The 24,296-nt window shown below is 38.1% G+C and overlaps 2 protein-coding genes across 16 annotated transcripts in view; both read right to left on the reverse strand.

The window, feature by feature from the left end:
- Window positions 1-1,208: 1,208 nt before the first annotated feature.
- trim109 (tripartite motif containing 109) lies at window positions 1,209-5,481 on the reverse strand. The gene is made up of 4 exons (XM_051720723.1): window positions 5,048-5,481; window positions 4,745-4,836; window positions 4,553-4,668; window positions 1,209-2,676 (listed from the first exon to the last, which is right to left on the reverse strand). Exons 1-4 carry the CDS (start codon window positions 5,231-5,233, stop codon window positions 2,171-2,173), a joined length of 900 nt encoding a protein of 299 aa, XP_051576683.1. The 5' UTR covers window positions 5,234-5,481; the 3' UTR covers window positions 1,209-2,170.
- A 2,982-nt stretch (window positions 5,482-8,463) lies between these two features.
- LOC127453924 (histone-lysine N-methyltransferase ASH1L-like) overlaps window positions 8,464-24,296 on the reverse strand; it is a 30,095-nt gene continuing 14,262 nt past the window's right edge. For 2 of the 15 annotated variants that reach the window (XM_051720707.1, XM_051720708.1), the window contains exons 4-16: window positions 22,665-23,325; window positions 22,435-22,529; window positions 21,760-21,833; window positions 21,150-21,192; window positions 20,742-20,844; window positions 20,521-20,623; window positions 15,691-15,758; window positions 15,360-15,535; window positions 12,843-12,980; window positions 12,686-12,740; window positions 12,114-12,228; window positions 10,564-10,813; window positions 8,464-9,593 (exon numbers count right to left, since the gene is read on the reverse strand). In XM_051720707.1, coding sequence (XP_051576667.1) covers window positions 10,706-10,813; window positions 12,114-12,228; window positions 12,686-12,740; window positions 12,843-12,980; window positions 15,360-15,535; window positions 15,691-15,758; window positions 20,521-20,623; window positions 20,742-20,844; window positions 21,150-21,192; window positions 21,760-21,833; window positions 22,435-22,529; window positions 22,665-23,325 — 1,739 coding nt within the window. In that variant the 3' untranslated portion in view covers window positions 8,464-9,593; window positions 10,564-10,705. Of the gene's footprint in view, window positions 9,594-10,563; window positions 10,814-12,113; window positions 12,229-12,350; window positions 12,447-12,685; window positions 12,741-12,842; window positions 12,981-15,359; window positions 15,536-15,690; window positions 15,759-20,520; window positions 20,624-20,741; window positions 20,845-21,149; window positions 21,193-21,300; window positions 21,429-21,759; window positions 21,834-22,434; window positions 22,530-22,664; window positions 23,326-24,296 lie in introns of those variants that run through there. The other 13 variants (XM_051720710.1, XM_051720715.1, XM_051720714.1 and 10 more) reach the window with 13 other exon arrangements.

Raw genomic sequence — 24,296 nt, forward strand, 5'->3', positions numbered from 1 at the left:
CTCTTGTTTCTCATTTTCCTCTTGACAATACCCCATAGATTCTCTATGGGGTTCAGGTCTGGTGAGTTTGCTGGCCAGTCAAGCACACCAACACCATGGTCATTTAACCAACTTTTGGTGCTTTTGGCAGTGTGGGCAGGTGCCAAATCCTGCTGGAAAATGACATCAGCATCTTTAAAAAGCTGGTCAGCAGAAGGAAGCATGAAGTGCTCCAAAATTTCTTGGTAAACGGGTGCAGTGACTTTGGTTTTCAAAAAACACAATGGACCAACACCAGCAGATGACATTGCACCCCAAATCATCACTGACTGTGGAAACTTAACACTGGACTTCAAGCAACTTGGGCTATGAGCTTCTCCACCCTTCCTCCAGACTCTAGGACCTTGGTTTCCAAATGAAATACAAAACTTGCTCTCATCCGAAAAGAGGACTTTGGACCACTGGGCAACAGTCCAGTTCTTCTTCTCCTTAGCCAGGTAAGACGCCTCTGACGTTGTCTGTGGTTCAGGAGTGGCTTAACAAGAGGAATACGACAACTGTAGCCAAACTCCTTGACATGTCTGTGTGTGGTGGCTCTTGATGCCTTGACCCCAGCCTCAGTCCATTCCTTGTGAAGTTCACCCAAATTCTTGAATCGATTTTGCTTGACAATCCTCATAAGGCTGCGGTTCTCTCGGTTGGTTGTGCATCTTTTTCTTCCACACTTTTTCCTTCCACTCAACTTTCTGTTAACATGCTTGGATACAGCACTCTGTGAACAGCCAGCTTCTTTGGCAATGAATGTTTGTGGCTTACCCTCCTTGTGAAGGGTGTCAATGATTGTCTTCTGGACAACTGTCAGATCAGCAGTCTTCCCCATGATTGTGTAGCCTAGTGAACCAAACTGAGAGACCATTTTGAAGGCTCAGGAAACCTTTGCAGGTGTTTTGAGTTGATTAGCTGATTGGCATGTCACCATATTCTAATTTTTTGAGATAGTGAATTGGTGGGTTTTTGTTAAATGTGAGCCAAAATCATCACAATTAAAAGAACCAAAGACTTAAACTACTTCAGTCTGTGTGCATTGAATTTATTTAATACACGAGTTTCACAATTTGAGTTGAATTACTGAAATAAATGAACTTTTCCACGACATTCTAATTTATTGAGATGCACCTGTATATATATATATATATATATATATATATATATATATATATATATATATATATATATATATATAATAACAGCACCCAGTCACTTTGAAATCTCATTAACCAAAATACACAAGTGAACTAATGAGTTTTCTAATATGTTGTCTAATAGGAAGAAAAAAGGTCATTCCTGTTGTCCTTTATACAGTAATTATGTTTGTTAATCAGTAATCAGGATGCCATGAGTTTTCATGGTATCCATCACAAATGTTGAGAAAAATAAACCACCAAAAAGTGATTAATGGAGACTCATCTTGCAGAATTTTATTCTCCTTCAAGGAAACCAGAAGATAAGTATACATCAGTTTTTAACTCACTTCAGTCACTATGAATGAATCAGTTACTCTTCGTTATTAGGTCAAGTTAAAGTAATATTCCGGGATAATATTGATTTCCACAAAATATAATTTCGACTCATCCCTCCTTTTTGTTAAAAAAAAGGAAAAATCAAGGTTATAGTGAGGCACTTACAATGGAAGTGAATGGGGCCAATTTTTAAAGGGTTTAAAGGCAGAAATGTGAAGCTTATAATTTTTTATAAGCACTTAATTCTTCTGTTAAAACTCATTTATTATTAAAGTTGATTAAATTGTAATTTTTACAGTCATTTTAGGGTTTGGTGACATTACATCGTCATGGCAACAAGTTGTAAAATTGGCTATAACTTTACACAGTAAAGGTTAGTAAGCAATTTTATCACACAAAAAACATGTTAACACATATTGTTTACATCCTGTATCTATACTTTTTGAAACTGAGTATTTTAGTTTACGGATTGGCACCATTGACTTCTATTGTAAATGCCTCACTGTAACCCAGATTTTCGCTTTTTTTTTTTTAAAGAAAAGGACGGACAAGTCAAAAAAAAATTTTTTTTTTGTGGTAATCAATATTATGCCACAAATGCTGTTGATTAAGCTTAACTTGTATTGAACCCGGAATATTCCTTTAATTAAGTGCTTAATCCTTCAGACTGATCAATTCCAGCATACTGTTAATGGATCAGCATTCTTCTCTGCCAGATAAGCTCCTGGAGAGAGACTAAGAGTGTAAGGTATGGAGGAAGTGTATGTGGTGGTGTGCAGTAGAGTCATGTCATCTGCATTATAGAAGCACACTTGACACCTGTCGCAGTCCAGGTATAGCCCAATCCTTCGAGGTTTCACTGTCAGATCTATTTCTTTCACTGTTTCATACTCTTTGATGTAGTAGCCTTGGTCATGCTTAAGGTGCAGTCCAATGTCCTTGTTTAAGTTGCTGATACACCCACCATCAAAGCCCACACTCCAGTCTACTTTTGTTCCTACATCCACCTCCCAATAGTGCTGTCCCGACTGGAAGGTCTTGTGGGTCCTGGCCAGAGGCCTGTAGAGTTTATGGTGCAAAAAAATCCCCTTTTTGGATGTGCGAATGACACTGCGTCCATCAGAGGAGACCCTTAGGTATGGGTCGTGACAGTCATATATAACATTACGATCAGGGACTAAGAAGGACAAACAGTGAAAAATTAGAGTGACCTAGTTGACCATACAAATCTGCAATGTAAAGGCAAAATACAGTAACGTTACATTTAGTTAAAAATTAATTATGACCACAGTCTGACCTCAGACTATGATATGTCTTGTGACAGACAGATTTGGCTCATCTATGCTGAGATTCAGAGAAAAGAGTGTGAAAATTGCAGTAACTACAAAATCCATACAAACACCAAGTAACTTTAAAGGGATAGTTAATCCAAAAATTAAAAATCTCTCATCATTTACTCACCCTCACCATATACTCTTTCTTCTGCTGAATACAATAAAGATTTTTAGTAGAAATTTTCAGCTCTGTAGGTCCTTAAAAAGCAAGTGGTGGCCAGAATTTTCAAGCACCAAAAATCACATAAAGGCAGCATAAAAGTAATCCATACAACTCCAGTGGTTTAATATATGTCTTCTGAAGCGATGCAGTCACTTTGGGTAAGAAACAGATCAATACTGATGTCCTTTTTACTATAAATCTACACTTTCACTTTCAGAATGTTAAAGTGAAAGTGGAGATTTATAGTAAAATTAGGACTTCAATATTGATCTGTTTCTTACCCACACCTATTATATCGCTTCTGAAGATATGGATTTAACCACTGGAGTCTTATGGATTACTTTTATGCTGCCTTTATGTGATTTTTGGTGCTTCAAAGGTCTAATCACCATTCACTTGCATTGTATCAACCTACAGAGCTGAGATATTTTTCAAAAATATTTTTTTTGTGTTCTGCTGAAGAAAGAAAGTCATACACCTCTGAGACGGCATGAGGGTGAGTAAATGACGAAATAATTTTCATTTTTGGATAAACTATCCCTTAAAAGTCATTTTTCTCAGTTTCAGTCTTGCCATAGTTTGTGTTTTGCCTTTATAGGAAATTCTGATACCATAAATTTACATAATGTTAATATTCAGAATACATGTTAATATGGTAACTCTTTACAATAAGGTTGTATTCGTTAACATTAGTTAACTACATTAGCTAACATGAATGAACTAACAATGAACAATACTTTTACGGTACTTCATTAACAATCTTGGTTAATGTTAGTTTCAACATACATTTTTACTGTACTAATGTTAACAAATGGAACCTTATTGTAAAGTGTTACTGAAAGTTGTATACGTTAACATTAGTTAATGCATTATGTACTAACAGTGCTGGGTGTACAATAATCTGTCTACAAAGTAATTAGTTACAGTAATCTAAATACTTAAAAAAAAAAGTAGGGAACATTACATTTTCAATAATTATTGTAAATTACAGTTACTGATGTTCACTTAAGTTTATTACTTTTAAGTAATTTACTTTGGTTACAAATATTTCTAAAATATTATTAAGTAAAAAACATTTAAAGCATGTTCATATGTACATCTGTTTGCGTTTCTGTAACAGGGCATGTGCCCCATAACGGGTCATTGTTAGGGAGAAATGAGTGTTTGACTTGTGTAAGACAATGAAAATGGAGGAAATACAGACAATAGGTTGAATAGAAAAAAACAAACAATTGCAGAGAAGTAATTAGTAATTTGTAGTGGATTACTTTTTAAATAACTTGTCCAACACTGTGAACTTACATGAACAAAAAACAAACAATAGTATCTTTATAAATTAACATTAAATAAGATTAATAATGCAGTAAAAATATCTTGTTCATTGTTAGTTTATGATACATAATGCATTAACAAATGTTAAAAATAGAACCTTACTGTAAAGTGTTTTATTAAGTATTTATTTAATGCATTTCAATATGTGGTGCAAGTCATAAAAAGGTGATCTTTTGGGAAGACACTTTATGTTGCCTACATGAAATAAATACTGATGTCCTCACCTGGTTTGATCGAGCCCAGCATCTCTTTCCACACAACAAACTGCAAGTGAGTCTCATGAAGGCCAAGGAACAGAGAATTAGGAGTCACATTCAAATCTTTAACCTTCGATTTGAACCTACAATGCAGATGATATATGCTATGCAGGTGAGGTTTACCTTGAGCATTATATGGTTATGACTTTCTGTACTCACTGTATTGTTTGAGAAGCATTTTCATTATTTTCACTGCAGCTTTCATTGTCTTTCATCTCCTCGAGAAATTCCAGCCCTTTATCAGTCCACCACTATAGGAGAGGAAGAGTCAGAAAATGCTAAATAGTTTTCACTATGAGATCTGCAGCCCAGTGAATAACCCAATGTTATTTACAAGACAGGGCACATATTCTGTTTCTGATGATTACCTTTTTCTGCTCTATTTAAAGAAGATATTTATACTATATATCTATATAAGGAATTAATGGACAAATTATGTTGTTTCCAAATGTTTGTTTGAACCTGCAGAAACCCGTCTGGTTGATCAGTCTCAAGAACTGAATGTAGAATTCCTTCCTTCTCTCTTTCATCATTCAGCTTCTCCTCTATTTCTGTTCTGTTTCTCTTCATCCTTTCCACCATATCCTTCTCTTCTTTCTCCAACATTTTCTTCACTTCCTCCTCCTTTTTGCTGAGGAATTGGTGCATCTCCACAAACTGAGCAGAGACCTGAGCAGAGAGCTGTCTAGACCTCTCCTATGGAAAAAATAAATCTTGTAAAGTAAATAAAATGTGCAGCAGGTGAAGGAGTCCTTTATCCTGTTGCCACGATCAGTTCTGTGTGATTTGATGGTAAATTGTCATTAGCTATTCGCATTTACGTACTTGCTTTCTTAAAGGAATAGTTCACCCAAAAATTAAAATTCTCTCATCATTTACTCACCCTCATGCCATCCCAGATGTGTGACATTCTTTCTTCTGCTGAACACAAATGAAGGTTTTTAGAAGAATATCTCAGCTCTGTAGGTCCATACAATGTAAGTGAATGGTGGCCAGAACTTTGAAGGTCCAAAAAGCATATGAAGGCAGCATAAAAGTAATCCATACGACTCCGGTGGTTACATCCATATCTTCTGAAGTGATATGGTAGGTGTGGGTGAGAAACAGATCAACATTTAAGTCCTTTTTTACTATAAATTTCCACTTTCAAAAATTCGCATTCTTTGTGCATATGGCCACCTACTGGGCAGGGAGGAGAATTTATAGTAAAACAGGACTTAAATATTTATCTGTTTCTCACCCACACTTATCATTTCGCTTCTGAAGACATGGATTAAACCACTGGAACCTTATGGATTACTTTTACGCTGCCTTTATGTGCTTTTTGGACCTTCAAAGTTCTGGCCACCATTCACTTGCATTGTATGAATCTACAGAGCAGATATATTTTTCAAAAAATCTTCATTTACGTTCTGCAGAAGAAAGAAAGTCATACACATCTGGGATGGCATGAGGGTGAGTAAATGATGAAAATTTTCATTTTTGGGTGAACTCTCCCTTTAAAGGTGAAGCATGTAATTTCTGTGCCACTATAGTATCATCAAAAGGAATTGCAAAAATAAAGACAAGTTTCTCAGAACACTCCCCTTTTCTGCCATTAGTCATAGAACAGCCATGCCAAAGTTGCTATGTCAGACTGGTTGGGATGCTCAAACAAACAGAGCAATGTTTCGAAAGCACCACAGAGTGGTTACATTCTTTAGGGAAATCAACCTACAAATGGTTTACTTACAGTATATGTGTCTATCCATATAAAGCTGGGATAGGAGGTTTAAACACTTCACCTGTTAGTCAGTAGGAAATATAAGTATTTCAAAAGTTACTGGATAAATGGGCAGTGTGATCTGTTTCAGTTTTGTATTTTGGTCACCTCAGTTTTAGAAATCTCATTAGTCTGTTTCTTGATAAGAGCCTCCAGGTCTTCATTCTCCTTTGACAGGAACCTCAGAGGTTCTAATAACAAATTCTATAACACAAGAGATAGATTTGTATGTGTTTCAGGCATTATCTTAAATTGAAATTGAATTTTTTTTTATCAACACTATTATTTGGTAAATACAGTGACACACATTTATAATGATAAAGTAATCACATCTCTTTTCAGTGTCTATGTGCATTTTGATACATTCAAAATTGAAACCAAGCTTAGCTTCCTGATTTCGGACCTGGGTATGACCTGCAATTGCTAAAGTAGTTTCAAATATTAAGCCTATATGAATTTATTTGCAGTTTGATATGTTTCACTGCAGGCTTCACTGACCTTTCTGGGCTCTGCTGCCTCCTCCACAGGTTTGAACTTATGTCCCTGATGTTTCTCACAATCCCTACAGATAAGACACACCAGTTTCTGATCTGTCTCGCAGAACAGCTTGAGCCTTTCATTATGATCGAAGCAGACCAGATTCTCTGGGTCCTCGAACACTCTCACAGCTCTTCCACTGTCTGCTCCAGAAGCACTCATGTCCTTCAGGGCTTGTTGCTCGGTCAAGTGCTCCCTTACTGCATCCACCATATTCCGCAGGACCCGGTTGGATCGGAGGTCCCACATGGTGTAGGGCCGGCGGCATTCTGGGCACAGTCTCAGGCGGGTGCTGTGGGAGTGATTGCTGATACACTGTCTGCAGAATGTGTGGTCACACAGCAAGCTCACTGGATCTGTAAAGTCACCCAAACACACAGAGCACTGGATCTGTTTGGACAGGCGAGAATCCATTACAACTTCTTCTCGTATAGCTTGTGCAGCTATGTCTTATCTTGACATTCGTTGACTGGATCCACACTGAAACAACACAGACTGTGTCCCCTATATGTCCCAAACACTCACTGGCACAAATGGTTTAGATATGAGGTCTTGTCCTAACAGCTGATGTTCTGTCTTTGAGACAAATGACAACACATGTCCAGCACATGTGCAGTGGCAGGAGTGTTTTCAGGGTAGGTGTTTGGAACTTTCCCTGCCCTTACTTGACAAACACGTTTCTCTTAATGTTCTAAATAAAGGAGACCTTGTGATTCCCAGCACAGATGAACTTCCCCCCTATCTATACTCAGGACAACCACTGTTTTTAAATTACTGTTTAACTGATTTCTACCAAAAGTGCATGTTCTTGTAGCAAAAAAAATGGTTATCTCAAATTACAAAAGTCAGCTTCAACCTTCTGTCTGACACTGAGGGAATCAACAGGTGGTTGCATACTCACATGAGCATATAAAGCTAGCAGGGATAGGTCAGTGCAGTCATACTGTTGTCATGTCTATTATTAGTGTTTCTGCCACTGTCATACTAAACAGATAAAAACCCCTCATTATATTAGTTCATATGGCTTTTATTAAAGAAATGCCAGCTAGAAAAAAATGGGGACACTTTATGAATTCTTTAGGGGCCTGTGCCCCAGTGCTGAAAAAAGTCAACAAACACCCCTGGCCTACTGTAACCTGGCATACTGACATATTGATATTACATTGAAGCTATTTGCATATTGAAGCTATTTGTATATATTGCATATTGTCTCTTTAAGTCAAAAAGCCTATTGCAGATTATGGGAAAGGCTTGCAGCAGTCAGACTAAAAGCATAGCTAATTAAAATTACATTCAAGTCATTCAATACATGGAACTGTTGTAGTGAGGTTGATAAATTATATTAAATATCCAGGGTATACTGTATATTGGTATATTAGTGTTAACATTATTACCACTAGGGGGTGCCACTTTACCTTCTGAAACCTAGTCAAAATTTGATCTAAATCACAATTACTCATAAGATCCATCTAACCAAATGCCTACATTTGGCTTGGACACTGAAATTGTACTTGCTTGTTTTGATGATCCCCCTATCCCCCTGGAATCTATGCCCCTGCATCTAACTTAAGTTCACTGATACACATTTAGTTGTTTTATAGACAAAGCTATAGCGATACAAATTTGGCTTATGAGCATTATAATGTATAAACAATCAAATCTATTAAGACTTAGTTAACTTGTGGTTGGTTTCATTCATTTGTTCTGCTTTATGCTCTGCTTAATGAGCTTCCAACAAAAAAATTTTTTTAGTTCAGCATAGCCATAAAATTCTGTTTTATACACAGCTATTACACACTATTAAGCAATAAAAAGCATATCATGCAAAAAGACTACAAAGTCTTACAAGTTTTACAAGCTTTGAATGTCCCATTTAAAAGTATGCATGCTTTTCACTGAGGCACCTTAAAAACTATCCATAAAAAAGACAGATTAACAATTAATTAACAATTTACGACTGTAAATATAGTTTCTTAAACCATAACTAAAACATAATTCTGCTAAATCTTCATTATTTACAATATACAAAATATACAATATAACAGTATAAAATGTTTCTGTGAATCTCAAACTATAAAGATTACTGCTTCAAATCAATGTATTACAAAACTTCACTAGCACAAGACAGCTTTGCACAAACTGGTATTAATTCCATTCAAAATTATTTTTGTTCTAAAATTACTAAAATAAACATACACATTTCCTTATATTAAGGCTGTATTATGAAATCCTTTCATGCATTATTGCTTATTTAATAGTTATAACCCACCAAACGCAAAACACAACAAAGGCAGTAGACCACAATTCTGTTAACGCCGTTTAAAACTGTTTAGTTAGCGAAGCCTCATTTGAGTAGTGAAGTCCATTTTCTTGTAAAAGGAATGCTGATGCAAGTGTGTTGAATGATCATGTTCAATGATCTTTGACCCAGAGCAGCTCTAAGCTTTGTTTCCATGGTTTCCTGCGTTTCCCGTTCAACATGTTCATATTCAGTCTATAACATTTAAAGATGGAAAGAATTTCATGTTGTTCAGGTTTAACAAACAAGGATCTGGGGTCTCTGATCTGTTTTTATCACGTCTCCTGCCCCTTTACTTGATTTACATTTCCCTGAGAGAAAAAAAAAAAAGGTGTTTTCAACTACTGAAGTAGTCAAGCATCAACCAAGTCCATGCTTACAAATGGCATTTCCAGGAGTGCTGTCTTAACCTACAGAGGAGCAAGAACAAGAGAGAGATAGTACGAGAGAGAGAGAGCACCTAACAAACTTACAAACTCAAAATAATTCAAGAACTCTTAAGGCCTATTTACACTTAGTCACTTCGTGCATCTTGATTGATTGGATTGCTATCCGATTGGGTATGCACATTCCATTTACACTTGTACAAATAAATGTGGATCCTCAAAACAGATATAAATCCAATCTACTATTCATGCGCTATGCGCAAATATAGCGTAGTTCACTTCCATGATTACACAAATTCCAGGCAGCAAAATGTTGCTATGATTTCATTTATCATTTTGTTTCTGTAAGTTTGAGAAACTTTTGGTTTTTGAACACTCTCTTTGCCCCTATGGCAATAAGTGTTTGAGTTTTGCGGTTACTTTCTCCATGTGTCTCATTCATGATTGCTAGCTCATCTATGGACTGCAGGGTTTGGGAGGAGAAAAGTTTTGTATGTGGCTTGAAAAAACAAATGCATTTACATTTGGCCAAGTCACATCTTGCATGAGTCTCAAACCACCACCTGAGGTTGGAAGGCATTTAAACTTGCTCTTTTCATTATCGGATTGCTATCACATCAGTAAAACCGCATGAGATGACCAAGTAGCATAATGAAAATATTGTATGACTTTTAGTGAGGAAAAATAAAAGGCTTTGATCCATGCAGTGGCCTTAAATTATTAAGTAGTTTGTGCCAGGGAAGTGTGTCCCACTTAGATCTGACTGCCCACTCCAACACAAGGAAACTATTGGCTTGTGTTACATGGTTGAAAATAAATGCTGATATATGCTTTGGTTAGCATTGAGTGTATGAGGGAAAGATTCCACTGACGCTGCCATGTTGTCTGCAATGAATCACTACAGAATTGGTTTTTCAAAATGAATTTGTTTCTGAAGTATCAGTCCGTGTGTGGAGGTTGTGTGCATATTTTGGATGTTGAAGCAGAGTTTTACCTGTGCAGTGCATCTGTGAGAGCAATATACAGCAGGTCTTTGGTATTGAAGAGCATTATCTGCCCTCTGAAAGGCCCAACATGCCTCTGTGTTTGGTCACAGCCACGCCCTGTCAGAGGATGCAGGTGTGGTGTTCTGCCTCTCAAAGGAAGTTGCCAGTCTTAGTTAAGGCCTCCTGATGAGCACTATGGTACACTTCCCTCAGCTGCCTCACATTATGCCCCACTGAGGACTCACAGCCATAGTATTTCTGATAAAACACAAAACATAATAAGAATATGAGATATTGAAGGGATAGTTCACCCAAAAATGACAATTCTGTCACCACTCACTCACTCACTCCCATGCTTTTTCAACCCTATATGACTTTCTTTTTTTCGTGAAGCACAAAAGGAGATGTAATGAAGAATGTTACCCTCAGTCACCATTCATTTCATGCATCTTTTTTACATACAGTGAAAGTAAATGGTGTCTGGGGCTAAAATTCTGCCACAAATTCTCCTTTTGTGTTCCTCTGAAGAAAGTCAATCAAGTTTGGGACAACATAAGGGTAAGTAAATGATGACAGAATTTAAATGTATGTGTGAACTATCCCTTTAACAACAAAATTAATAATATAACAATGCAATGCAATTGAATTGAATTGCCAAGGTGGATGTTTGGCTTTGTGTCCTATCTACATGCGCTTGCCAAAACATCAGCATCTTTGCTTTTTTTGGGGAGCATGGTGAGGTGTAGTGGTTAAGCCTCAGGGTTAGTAACTGAAAGGCTGTTTGTTTGATCCCTGCAAGAAGTGTGCCATAAACCATCACCATTGTGCCCTTAAACAAAGCTACTCTATTTAGTGCTATCAATGTATTGTGTTAATTTTGTAACGTGTCCTACCATCAGAGAAATTCAAGCTTGAAGTATCATTGCCACGTTTTTGCACATCCTTAGTTAGCACAGCACCAGCAGCTCAGCACAGAGTAGGGAGTCGTTCACAAAGGACGTGCCCTTACGTTCACAAACAGCTGGACGGAGCATAACGGAATGGGACAGAACGCATGGGTCTCAAGGTATAATTTTAAAAACTTCCGCTGTTTTTAACCTGGCACAGTGTCTTATAATAGTGGCACTCATGGTCTGAGATGCAATAAAAAGACACTACGTAATGGCCAAAGGTGTCTGTCTAACGTGTGTTTACATAGACCAACAATTAAAAAACAGAATGGGAGAACATATCATTATCTAAAGCTATAAAGGATTGCCGGGGACTGTAGGTCAGTTATAGACTTATATCCATTAATGTGAACAAATTTCAAACAATATATTGACATTTTTTAAATTCTATTCAATTATTTACTCAGCCAAAATAATGTAATTTATTTCAATTAATTTGATCAATTATTCAGCATAACATTCTAATGTTCAATCCATTCTATATACTGAATACTTTGATGTTTCTTGGTCAGTGTGAAATACGACCCAGACAGCCCAGAAGTCAAACCCTTGGCTGGTGTTAAATAACATCAAACAGTGTGAGTCCATGATTACTTAATCAAACTGACCTCAGCGCATTGGAACACCTTCAGCATGTCTGAGTGAAAGGCGTCCAGGCTCTCATAATCCCCCGAGATGAGTTGCTTCTGCAATGTACGGAGATCTACAGGAGCCGAGCCAGACCTGAAAGAGAAAACACATGCAAATAAAATCTTGTTTTTTTGTTTTTCTTTTCTTTTCAGCATGTTGGGAATATTAAAGGAATAGTTCACCCAGAAATGAAAAAGTTGTCAAAATTTACTCACCCTCACGTTGTTCCGAACACGTATGCAGATCTTAGGCAGAATTTTAGGGACTTACAGCCTCAGTCCCCATTCACTTTCATTGTATGGAAAAAAGAGCTGTCAACATTATTAAAAAAATTTCCCCATGTGTTCCACGCAAAGAAAGAAAGTCATATAGTCATACGGGTTTGGAATAACACAAGGGTGAGTTAAAAAGCATAGCAAGATCATTTTCATTTTCGGTGAACTATCCCTTTAAGAGCACTCTGCAGAATCTCTGCCTTTAACTCTAATCACTCTATCACCTCGAGACAGTGAAGAGGACAGTGTAAAAATATACAAACAAACAAACAAACCTTTTTCTGGAACACAGATTCAGCAGAGGAGCCGCCAGGGTTTGTCCAGATGACCCTGACAAGACAAATTATAGAAATTATGATCAGCTGTGCTGATTGTTACACTGCGCCACAGCCTTTTGCACCATGTCACCATTAATAAACTCAACAGATGTACCCTTGTAACTGATAATGACATCATAGATCTCCTGGAGTGTTTGCGTGAGGTTTCTGCTCTGTACAGTTCTCTTCTCCTCTTCTCTCTCTCCACTGAGTCCGTTCTCTGACTGTGGACTCGACTGAGTCTGGCACTGGTCTGTAATGTTGAGAACACACATCTATTTACATGATAAGTATTGCATTGACATGATACATGTCAAACATGAAAAATGCACAGCCATTAAAGGGATAGTTCACCCCAAAATAACAATTTTGTCATCATTTACCCTCATGTTGTTCCTAACACCCATTACTTTTTTTCTTCTGTGGAACAATATAAGGAAATGTTTGGAAGTGACTGAGACTAAAATTCTGCCAAACATCACATTTTGTGTTATGGAACAACATGGGTGTGTAACTGATGACAGAATTTTTAATTTTGTGTGAACTATCCCTTTAACTGCACCTTATTCAATGCTCCGGTTTCAGTAAAGGACTCAAATCTAAGTCTCTCATACTCTCTCAACTGTATCTGAAATGCAATAATCGGAATGCACTTAAATAATATTTTTTTTCCATGAACTCAACAGGACACAGTAGCCTGTACGTGCCAACCACGCTAGCCGTTAACCACATGTCCTCCTCTGCCCTTTTGACTAATGCTGAGTGGAAATAGAATTGAGGTGGTTTTGGGAGCTGATCCAGAGCTATGGCCTGCTGAGCGTGAAGGAGAGGAGAGGAGAGGAGAGGAGAGGAGAGGAGAGGACAAGAGGAGAGACGTAGCTGATGCCATGTTCTTCATAAAGAAACCACCTCAGGTCATACAAAGCACTATAAACAGACTGTCCCACTTAATATACAGTTAGTGTCTTTTAGAATCATGCACTGGTACGTACACTTAGGTATGTTACTGCCAAGCAAATTCACTTTAGCCACACACTTAGGATGTATAATATTAAAGGGGTCATAACATGAGGAATCTCATTTTCCCTGATCTTTTGAGATAAGAGAGTTCATTGTACTATTAAAACATACTGTAACATTAACTTATAATTGTTTTGATCAAGGTGAATAACCCCCCCCAAAAAAAAACATGAATAACTGTTCAATAAGTGAAAGGATAGTATTTTGGGTAAAAAGCCCCACTGTTGCAGGGGCTAAAGGCCCCCATAAAACTTAAGTGGGGCAAATTTGTTTTGAAAAATGTTCAAAGTGGGCTCACACTGACTCATCCAATCAAAATGGAGATTAATTTGTTTAGTTGAAATGCCAAATGTGACTGAAATTAACAGAAAATGTTTAAACCTTTTCTGAAGTGGTTGTTTTGATTAAGTATTATCTTAATTTGTTACTCAAAAAAGCATCTTGCTGTCTCAAAAGTATTTTGCCCTATAAATATTGTTTCTATATTTACACAATCTCTCTTTAACCCCCCTGTGGGCATTTTACCCCAAGTGTGGGCTAAAAGGCTCCCTCACCACCTTTAAAAAAAGAAAAAAAAACAATTTTTTTATTATTTTCACACAAATTATGTTGCCCCATCAATTTTCTATAAAACAATTTTTTTTTTTTCAATCTTGATATACTTTGTGAAAAAAAAAAAAAAAAAAAAGGCACATTTTCCTTAACTTATACCTTTATCCCAATTGTACCCTATTTCAAAATTAACATTTGCTGAATTGAAGCAACTTGTGCTTGGTTAAAATTTTGTACATTATTTTATAGAAAAAATCGAAATGAAAAATGTGTTTCAAATATTAAACAACAGGCTTTGAGGTGTATCTCTCAAACATCATCACATTCTATTCATGCCGAACACAAAAAAACAAACAAACAAAAAAAGAAAAAGCTTTGAAAATACCTACATATTATTATTCTAAAATATATTTAAAGTAAGAACTGATATTTAGATATTTGTTTAGATATGCAGCCTACTCTGTCATAATAAAGATCTCATTGTTTTATATTACAATGCCATCTTACTATAACCTCGAGACCCAGCAAAAAAAGTTTAATAATTTTGCTTTTTTAAATGTCAGTATAGTGTTTGGTCCATAAAAAGCATAATTCTTTTTTATTTTTTATAAATAATAAAAAAAGAAAAAAATATATATATATTTATTCATATTTGATGTGTTGAAATGTAATGTCATACATTTCTATATACCAAGGAGGAGAGGAAGTTGTCATGGCCAAACTCCAAAATATTTGGTATCTCTGAAAAGCCAATGGAGTTCTCTTAAGACACACAAGATTTACTACTATGTCATGTATGGACTAAGAGAAATCTAAATAACAAAAGTCCTTTACAAAAATGAATTGCTGGGTCTCAGGAAGATAATGACCTTTAAAGCCTGATGCATGAAATATATATTTTTTTTGTCTATGTCAAAAAAACAGAAAAAAAATGAGAATTTTCTGACTATAATTTCATATGTCAGGCTTCATAGAGTTAAGAGCTAAGAACAATGTGACAATATTGACAGAAATTATGCACACTCAAACAGACACATGTTACATCTACACAATGCTGGACCTGACTTGGTGTTGATGTTGTTTCCAAGAACTTCTTTCTGACTTTGGCTGCTCCCTCCATCTTCCTTGTTTTCTTTCTCCTGCTCTCTCACTCCCTCCCTCAGGAGCAGTGCCTGTCTCTCTCTCATTTTCTCATAGTTTCTCACCAGAAAAATGCCATGTTCCAAGATGAAACTCCTATCAGGGGAATAAAGCAAACAAAAGATGTTAGAACAAATGTAATAAATATGAGACAATGAAAAATGTGAAAAAAGAAGAGCCATAAAACTTAAAAAGGGGAAAATAGAGCAATAGGGAAGGTTTTTATTATCACTGTGTATGTGTGTTCTTGCCTCTCCTCACACGACAAGGGCATCATCAAGAGAGGGGAGGGAATATTTTCAGCATCACTGCCTCTCTCCTGCAAATAAAGTCATTTGCAATGTGACTAAATAGACAGTGAACATTACACTAAGACAGTGTTTACAGTTGATCTGATAACAAATTTTCAGCACTAAACACAGGTGTAAATGGGGTCCAAATGTTGTGTGATTGGATCATTTGAAACACATTTAGAGGTTTGCAGAAACCATTTTTTTTTTTTTTTTTTTTTTTTTTTTTTTTTGCTTTATCATGCATTTTCAGTGACAAGAAAAAGTATAAGAACCCTTTGGAATTAGTTGGTTTTCTGCATTAATTGCTCAAAAATGTGATCTTATCTTCATTAAAGTCACAAGTTTAGACAAATCACTATGTGCTGAAGTTAACAACACACAAACAATTATCATCTTTCATGTCTTTATTGAACACGTACCATTAAACATAACAGTGCAGTGGAAAAACTAAGTGAATCCCTAGAATTATTGAAACGAGATGGGACATGTGGGTTTGACTTATTAAAAAGCACTCAAACATTTTGAGTTTGCTATTCACAAGAAGCATCTGCTGACGTGGACCATGCTTTTGCGAAAAAGTGATCTCAGAAGACCTGTGTTCAAGAATTGTTGCTTTGCATAAAGCTGGAAAGGGTTACAAAATTATCTTGAAGAGCTTAGATGTTCATCTGTCCACAGTTAGACAAATTGTCCATAAATGGAGATGATTTAGTACTGTGGCTACTCTCCCAAGTGGCCATCCAGCCAAGATGACTCAATGGGGCACACCACAGAATGCCCAATGAGGTAAAAAATAACCTTAAAGTGACAACTAAAGACTTGAAGGAATCAATGGAACTGTTTAACATCTCTGTTCATGAGTCTACACTATGGAACACATTAAACAGGCATGGTGTCCATGTAGTAGTAGTAACCATTATTTAACCAGGATAAAAAGCTCACTGAGATAAAATCTCATTTACGAGAGGCAGGACACCATGAAGGAAGTCACTGCTTTCCAACAAAAACATTGCTGCGCCCATGAATGAATTTCAACACATTTCAACACATGATTGTATCATCATGATGGCGCTGTGGATGGCCGCCTCGGTGTGGAGCGCTTCTACTGTTTTGTTATTTTTGTTTGTTTGTCCTGTGTTTAGTAATCTTTTTTCAATCAGTTTTACCAGAGACGAACTGCTGAACATTCAACAGCATACACCAGTCAATATTTTCCCAGATTTTGAATATTCAGACGTTTTGTTTGACATTCTAGTCGGAGGCGCGGCTGTGATGTTTAAACATGCTATGAGACGCAGGCGAGGGAGACGAGCAGGCGCGCTGGTCAGGCTCCGTCGGCGCGGCTTTCGTACAACGCTGCCGAGCATTCATCTAGCAAATCTCCGCTCTCTCCCTAACAAAACGGACGAACTACATCTCCTCACCCACACAAACAAGGACTTTTCAAACTCTGCTGCCTTGTGCTTCACAGAAACCTGGCTGAGTGAAGCCATTCCGGACAGCGCATTACATCTGCAGGGCTTTCAGCTGTTCAGAGCGGTTTTTGAGGCTGCAGCCACAGACCTGGACGAGCTCACAGATACTGTTACATCATATATCAGTTTCTGTGAGGATATGTGCATTCCTACAAGGACTTATTTAAAATTTAACAACGACAAACCATGGTTTACAGCGGAACTCAGGCAGCTTCGTCAGGCCAAAGAGGATGCTTACAGAGTTGGGGATAAAGTCTTGTACAATCAGGCCAGAAACACACTGAATAAGGGAATCAGAGTGGCTAAAAGAAGATACTCTGAGAAGCTGAAAAACAAGTTTTCATCTAACGACCCTGCATCAGTGTGGAGTGGCATTAAACAACTTACGAATTACAGGACTCCTGCCCCCAACCCTGTGGTGGACCAACAAGTGGCTGACGACCTGAATGTGTTCTACTGTAGATTTGAAAGGCCCAATCTCACACCCCACACCCACTCTGACCTTCACTTCACACAAACACCAACACCTCCTGCAACCCCCCTCCTGCTACTCAACCTGTACTTAAGATCTGTGAAGATGATGTGAGCCGCGTCTTTCGACAACAAAGGATAAGGAAAGCACAGGGCCCAGATGGCGTTTCACCTGCATGTCTTAGATCCTGTGCTAACCAGCTGGCCCCCAACTTCACACAGATCTTCAATAGATCACTGGAGCAGTGTGAAGTCCCATGCTGCTTCAAACGTTCCACTATCATCTCCATCCCAAAGAAACCAAAAATCACAGGACTTAATGACTACAGACCTGTCGCCCTGACGTCTGTGGTCATGAAATAATTTGAGAGACTGGTGCTGGCCCACCTGAAGAACATCACTGGACCCTTTCTAGATCCCCTTCAATTTGCTTATCGAGCAAACAGGTCTGTGGATGATGCAGTCAACATGGGATTGCATCATATCCTGCAACATCTGGACAGACCAGGGACATTTGCAAGGATCCTTTTTGTGGACTTCAGTTCGGCTTTCAACACTATCATCCCAGCTATACTCCAGAATAAATTACACTAACTCTCTGTTCCCTTGTCTATCTGTCAATGGATTACCAGCTTTCTGACAGACAGGCAGCAACTTGTGAGACAGCGGAAACTCACTTCCAGCACCTGTACAATCAGCACTGGTGCCCCCCAGGGATGTGTGCTCTCCCCAATACTCTTCTCCCTCTACACCAATGACTGCATCGCCAAGGACCCCTCTGTCAAGCTCCTGAAGTTTGCAGATGACACCACTGTCATCGGCCTCATCCGAGATGACGATGTGTCTGCATACAGAAGGGAGGTTGAACAACTGGCTGTCTGGTGCAGTCAAAACAACCTTGAGCTGAACACGCTCAAAACGGTGGAGATGATTGTGGACTTTAGGAGGAACACCCCAACACTGACCCCCCTCACCATTCTAAACAGCACTGTGGCAGCAGTGGAGTCATTCAGGTTCCTGGGCACTACCATCTCACAGGACCTGAAGTGGGAGACCCACATTGACTCCATTGTGAAAAAGGCCCAAAAGAGGTTGTACTTCCTTCGCCAGTTGAGGAAATTCAACCTGCCACAGGCGCTGCTGATACAGTTCTACTCAGCAGTCACTGAGTCTGTCCTCTGCACTTCAATAACTGTCTGGTTTGGTTCAGCTACGAAATCAGACATCAGAAGACTACAAAGGACAGTTCGGACTGCTGAGAGGATTATTGGTTGCCCCCTGCTCCCCCTTCAAGAACTATACACTTCCAGAGTGAGGAAAAAGGCTGGAAAAATCACTCTGGACCCCACTCACCCTGCCCACTACCTTTCTGAACTGTTGCCCTCTGGCCGACGCTTCAGAGCTCTGAGCACCAGAACCGTCAGGCACAGGAACAGTTTTTTCACTCAGGCTATCCATCTCATCAACAGTTAAATTGCCCCAATGAGCAATAACTATGTGCAATACACAGTTTAGTCTTCTTATATTCATCCAACACATCCAACCTCTTCTGCCATTTCATTCCTCTGAAAAAAACAAACAAAAAAAAAACATGTGCACTGTACATAACAGATTGTATTAGATTTGCACTACCCATGTGTATGTGTGTATGTATGTATGTGTGTGTCCGTATGTATGTGTATAATTTTTATTATTATTTTTATTTTTTTATTATCTATGTCTTGCTGCTGTTTTTGTATTGTTTTTGTATGGTTGTACACTGGAAGCTCCTGTCACCAAGACAAATTCCTTGTATGTGTAAGCATACTTGGCAATAAAGCTCATTCTGATTCTGATTCTGAAGTTAGCCAAAGATCACCTTGATACTCCACAACGCTACTGGGAAAATGTTTTGTGGACTGATGAAACTACGGTTGAATTGTTTGGGAAGAACACACAACATAACGTATGCCGTAAAAAGGGCACCGCAAACCAACATGATAACATCATCCCAACACTGAAGTAAGGTGGAGGGAGCATCATGATTTGGGGCTGCTTTTCTGCCTCTGGGCCTGAACTGCTTGCCATCATCAGGGGAAAAATTAATTCCCAAGTTTATCAAGATATCCTACAGAATAAAATGTCAGGGTTGCTGTGTGCCAGCTGAAGCTAAGTAGAAGTTGAGTGATGCAGCAGAATGACCCTAAACATCTAAAAGTAAATCCACTACAAAATGGCTTAAAAAAAAAAAGGAAATACACATTTTGGAGTGGACCCATCAGAGCCCAGACCTTAACCCAATATAGATGCTTGGAATGACCTCTTTAAGGATGAATGTCCAAAAAAATTCTGAACATTGTGCAAGTCTAATCTGCATCTACTGGGAACGCCTGGTTGAGGTTATTGCTGCCAAAGAAGGATTGGCCAGTTATTAAATCCTAGGGTACACTTACTTTTTCCACAGCACTGTGAATGTTTAATGGGGTGTGTTTAATAAAGACATCAAAGATTATAATTGTTTGTGTGTTGTTAGCTTAAGCACATTGTGTTTGTCTATACCTGTGACTTTGATGAAGATGAGAAAAAAAAAAACAGCTAATTAAAAAGGGTTCACATACTTTTCTTGATACTGTATACTCAGATGTAAGTGATGTACTTAGTCACAAAATCAGAGACCCTTCCCTCAAAATCCGAACACACATAGTCACAGGAGATGCATTTAAAAGATGCATGTTGCTACCAGGTCTAAACAGAGATCTGTCTCCCTTGACCACTGAAATGGAACAAATCACAGTGACGCATTCATAATCATGCATGTTGAAACTGAATTAGGAGTGAAGCTGTATCTTAATGTGCCTCATACCTGCTGTTTCAGAGGGTCAGATTGATTGGGAATATTATGATCAAGGTTTATTTGACTAATTTCCTCTCCAACCTCCTCTGAAGGCAGTCTACAGCTGTAATTTCTGAGTTGAAGAAAAAACTATGTTTACTCATCAAATTATAACTAAGAGAACTACTTTGCTTTCAACTCAGTGGTAAATGTTTTGCCCAGTCGATGTGTTTGTATATGGGTGTGTTTACCTATTAAGGCTGTCACCATTGCAGTCCTGAGGAACACTGTCCTTATGATGTGTACAGGGACTGTCGTCAGTCTGAGTGAGAGAAATTACACCAACAGGCCCATCTCAAAGAGACAGAGCAAGAGAAAAAGAAGGACATGTTAATGAATGAGGACGGCTAAACACAATATTCACTGCCTCTATACAGCCAGGTTACAGGCTGTGAAGTTAAGAAGGCACAATGATTCAGAATATTCAACCTCAACAAAGTTTACTCTACAGCACAACCCTTAAGCTTAATTCATAGAACAACACAGCTTTTATACATTTTATTCCACAGAACTAATTTAGGCCTCCGTCACCCACCCACATACACAACTGCAAACACACACCAACAAACTTACAAATATTACCAGGCAAGTCTACTCACTGGATGTGGCTGTCTTTAGTGGGGCACGTGATCTTTTATGAACCTGTAGTGGAGCAGAATATGTGTCACATGTACTGTGCAACAATGTAAAATAGACAATATTTAAAGGGATAGTTCACCCAAAATTGACATTTCTATCATCATTACTCACCTTAATAACATTTAAAACTGGTGATTTTCTTTCAAGTGAGAACCAATGACATTGGCATGTATTTGATATCATTGGTTCTCCCGTCTTATGACTGATCTTGTGACTGAAGTGTGAATTAGATTTGAGAGCTACAACATAGGGGAAGACTTTCAGTAAATAACACTTTAAATTCCTCAAACAAGCTATCGTATGGCTTCAGAAGACTTGAAATATAGAGCATGAGTTGATGGCCAGTTTTATGATACTTTCATTGTGTTTTTTACTCTTTTTAAAGCTTGACAGCAACTGGGCACTATATGCTGTCACAGTATGAAAACAAGCTCTTTGGACATTCTCTAAAACAACTGCTTTTGTGTTCATCATACAGGTTTGGAGTAAATGACAGAATTTATTTTGGGTGAACTATTACTTTGTTTTTAAAACTAAAACTTGTGGTGGGGGGGGGGGTGAGGGGGATACCGTTTTGCGTGCACAGAGCCAATATATGTCATAGGGCAACTGAAAGTCTATCCGTTTCAGCCTCAGATACTTTCCTGTTAAAAACATAGGGGTTCAAAATTCATCAATTACTGTAGGTCACAATTAATTTGCAACAACACATTTCAAACAGTAGTACGCAACATTGTAGTCACATGACCTCATCACGTTGCATGTGCGTGGCACCTAGTTATCACTTTATGAAATATATATGAAATGGCTATTTCACATATGGTATATATATTATAAATGTCTTACATTTTAGCCAGTCAGATCAAATTATGAGTCAAAGAAAGAGGTTAATAATCATGACTGTAATTACTACAATTTGTTTGACACACTCGAAATTAAAAAAGTCAAATTTGGGCATTACATAGGATCCATTATTCCATGCAGCATTCTCTGTTGCATTCTGCACATTTTAACAAATGCAGTATGCCATTTAAAAAAAATCTGCATACTGTGCAGAGTTCACATATTATATACAGCCGATCAAAGAGCTCTACATGCACTCGACCAATACAAACTACATTTTAGACAACTAATTCTAGATCATTAAGGACAGTGAACTGAATGCCATTTGATCCACAGACTGACTTCAACTTTCACTGACCACCATATGAACCATTACAGATACACATACAGACACAAACTCACCTACGTGTATAGGTGCAGGTAGGAGGCCATGTTCATGTTCTTCAGGATCATATTCAAGGCACTCTGTGTTTACTTCCGGGGACAGACTCGGAGGGCTTTGCGGGAAAGTGGACAGAGAGAAAGATGATTTTTCACACTTTCACACTTGAGAGTTCTTTAAATACAGCCAGCATTTAAACAACTTAAAAAACTTGTTTAAAAATGCATGAGAGATTCAAGAGAAAACTCACTCCTCATTTTTATACACATCTGAGTAAAGCCCCGCCCACTCATATTTCTTGTCAGGTAATATGGTAGAGCTCCTCTCTGATTGGCTGTGTACAGACACTGATGGATCCTGATAGGGTGATGATGGACCAAAGTGTGAATGTGAGGGCTCCTGTCTCACAGGTACACCTTCTCCCCTGTCTACCTGCCCTCCATCTGTCCTTTTCCCCCCATCTTTTCTTTTCTTTCCTTTCCGTTTCTCTCCTTGAGCAACGGATTCAATTACATCGAGAACTGTGTCGTCATCTCTTTCCCCTTTCCTCCGTTTTGCTGTACACTCTGTGACTCTGTGATGTAAAGGTGCAGCTGATAATAATGGAGAAAAACATGGTGCAGGGTTTTTCCTTGGTCGCCCAGGTCCCCTTCTCTTCACTTTGGTTTCAGGTTTGTTAACATGCTTCGGCTTACCCTTGGTCAGTGTAGTCTGTTTAGCGCTGTCTGAATGAGAAAGGCTGTTTATAGGGGCAGTACTAGAGGCAAAGGGGCTGATAAGAGAGTCCTGAAAGAGAGTCCGACTTAAATTGTGTCTTGTCTCTTTTCCTGCTCTCTCTTGTCCTTTTGTTAAAGAGTGACTACCGTGTTGATGTCGCACGCTGAAGAGTTGACCGCCAGGCTGGAAAATCTCTGAAAAACAAGAGTAAAGATGTGAGCAATCATACAGTCCAATCAAAAGTCAATCATAAGTTTCAAGTTCAGTTCTTCCTCTCATTACCTCTGCAAAATGATATTTCCATTGCATTGTTGGGAAAGCAAGTCTTAATAGAGCTGTTTAGTCATGACGTCAATTTGTAGGCCAACCGGAAAGCTAATTTGCCATAGATTCCCTCAGGAATTTGCAATGACCTTTTAGAATAGCAGTTTTCGATTTATAGGCAAAATAAGGTCTGTGAGTGGCATTACCTAAATAAAACTTTCTCATTTTGATCAACAACATAAATGACACTATACTTTAAACGTGAATTTTAAATCAGCTGTGTTTTTTCAGAATGTAATTGCTAAAAAGTTGCAAAATAAGGACTACAACTACCACAAGGATATGACATTACATCAGTCACTGACAAATAATGTTGTCTGAGCTGTTGGTGATTATGACACAATGATTACAATTACTGTTGGTGCAAAAAATTACAACGATGGAAGGAAAGAAGGAAAATCCCTTTTCTGCTGCTGCTTGCTATAAAATTACCACCAGATCTCTTTCCCATGATGCACCATCATCCTCATTTACTTCTCTAACTAAATCCATACTGAAACAGTTAGAGAACATTTGAGACAAAAAGCTTCTGTTAAGTTCTATTGCTCATTTAGGCGTGGATGTTTTTGAGAAGTAACTGCCGTAATCCTGACCATGGGAATTATACTGCCAATATACTCTCTCTTACTGTAAATTCCTCCCCTCTACCAGTATTGCTATTTAGATACTACAGTAAATCAATTTCACAGAGCTCCACTGGAGTGCATTCCACAGCGAGCCAAGCCCTGGGTCCCCAGCACAGTGATTGTGAGATGAAGACAGGGTGTGTGCTGGAACAGATTTACTACAGTGATAAAATAACACTTTTTACGGGATATGAAGACAGGCAGTAAGGGAAAAG

The sequence above is a fragment of the Myxocyprinus asiaticus genome, chromosome 16 (genome assembly GCF_019703515.2).
Source record: "Myxocyprinus asiaticus isolate MX2 ecotype Aquarium Trade chromosome 16, UBuf_Myxa_2, whole genome shotgun sequence".
NCBI classification, from domain to species: domain Eukaryota; kingdom Metazoa; phylum Chordata; class Actinopteri; order Cypriniformes; family Catostomidae; genus Myxocyprinus; species Myxocyprinus asiaticus.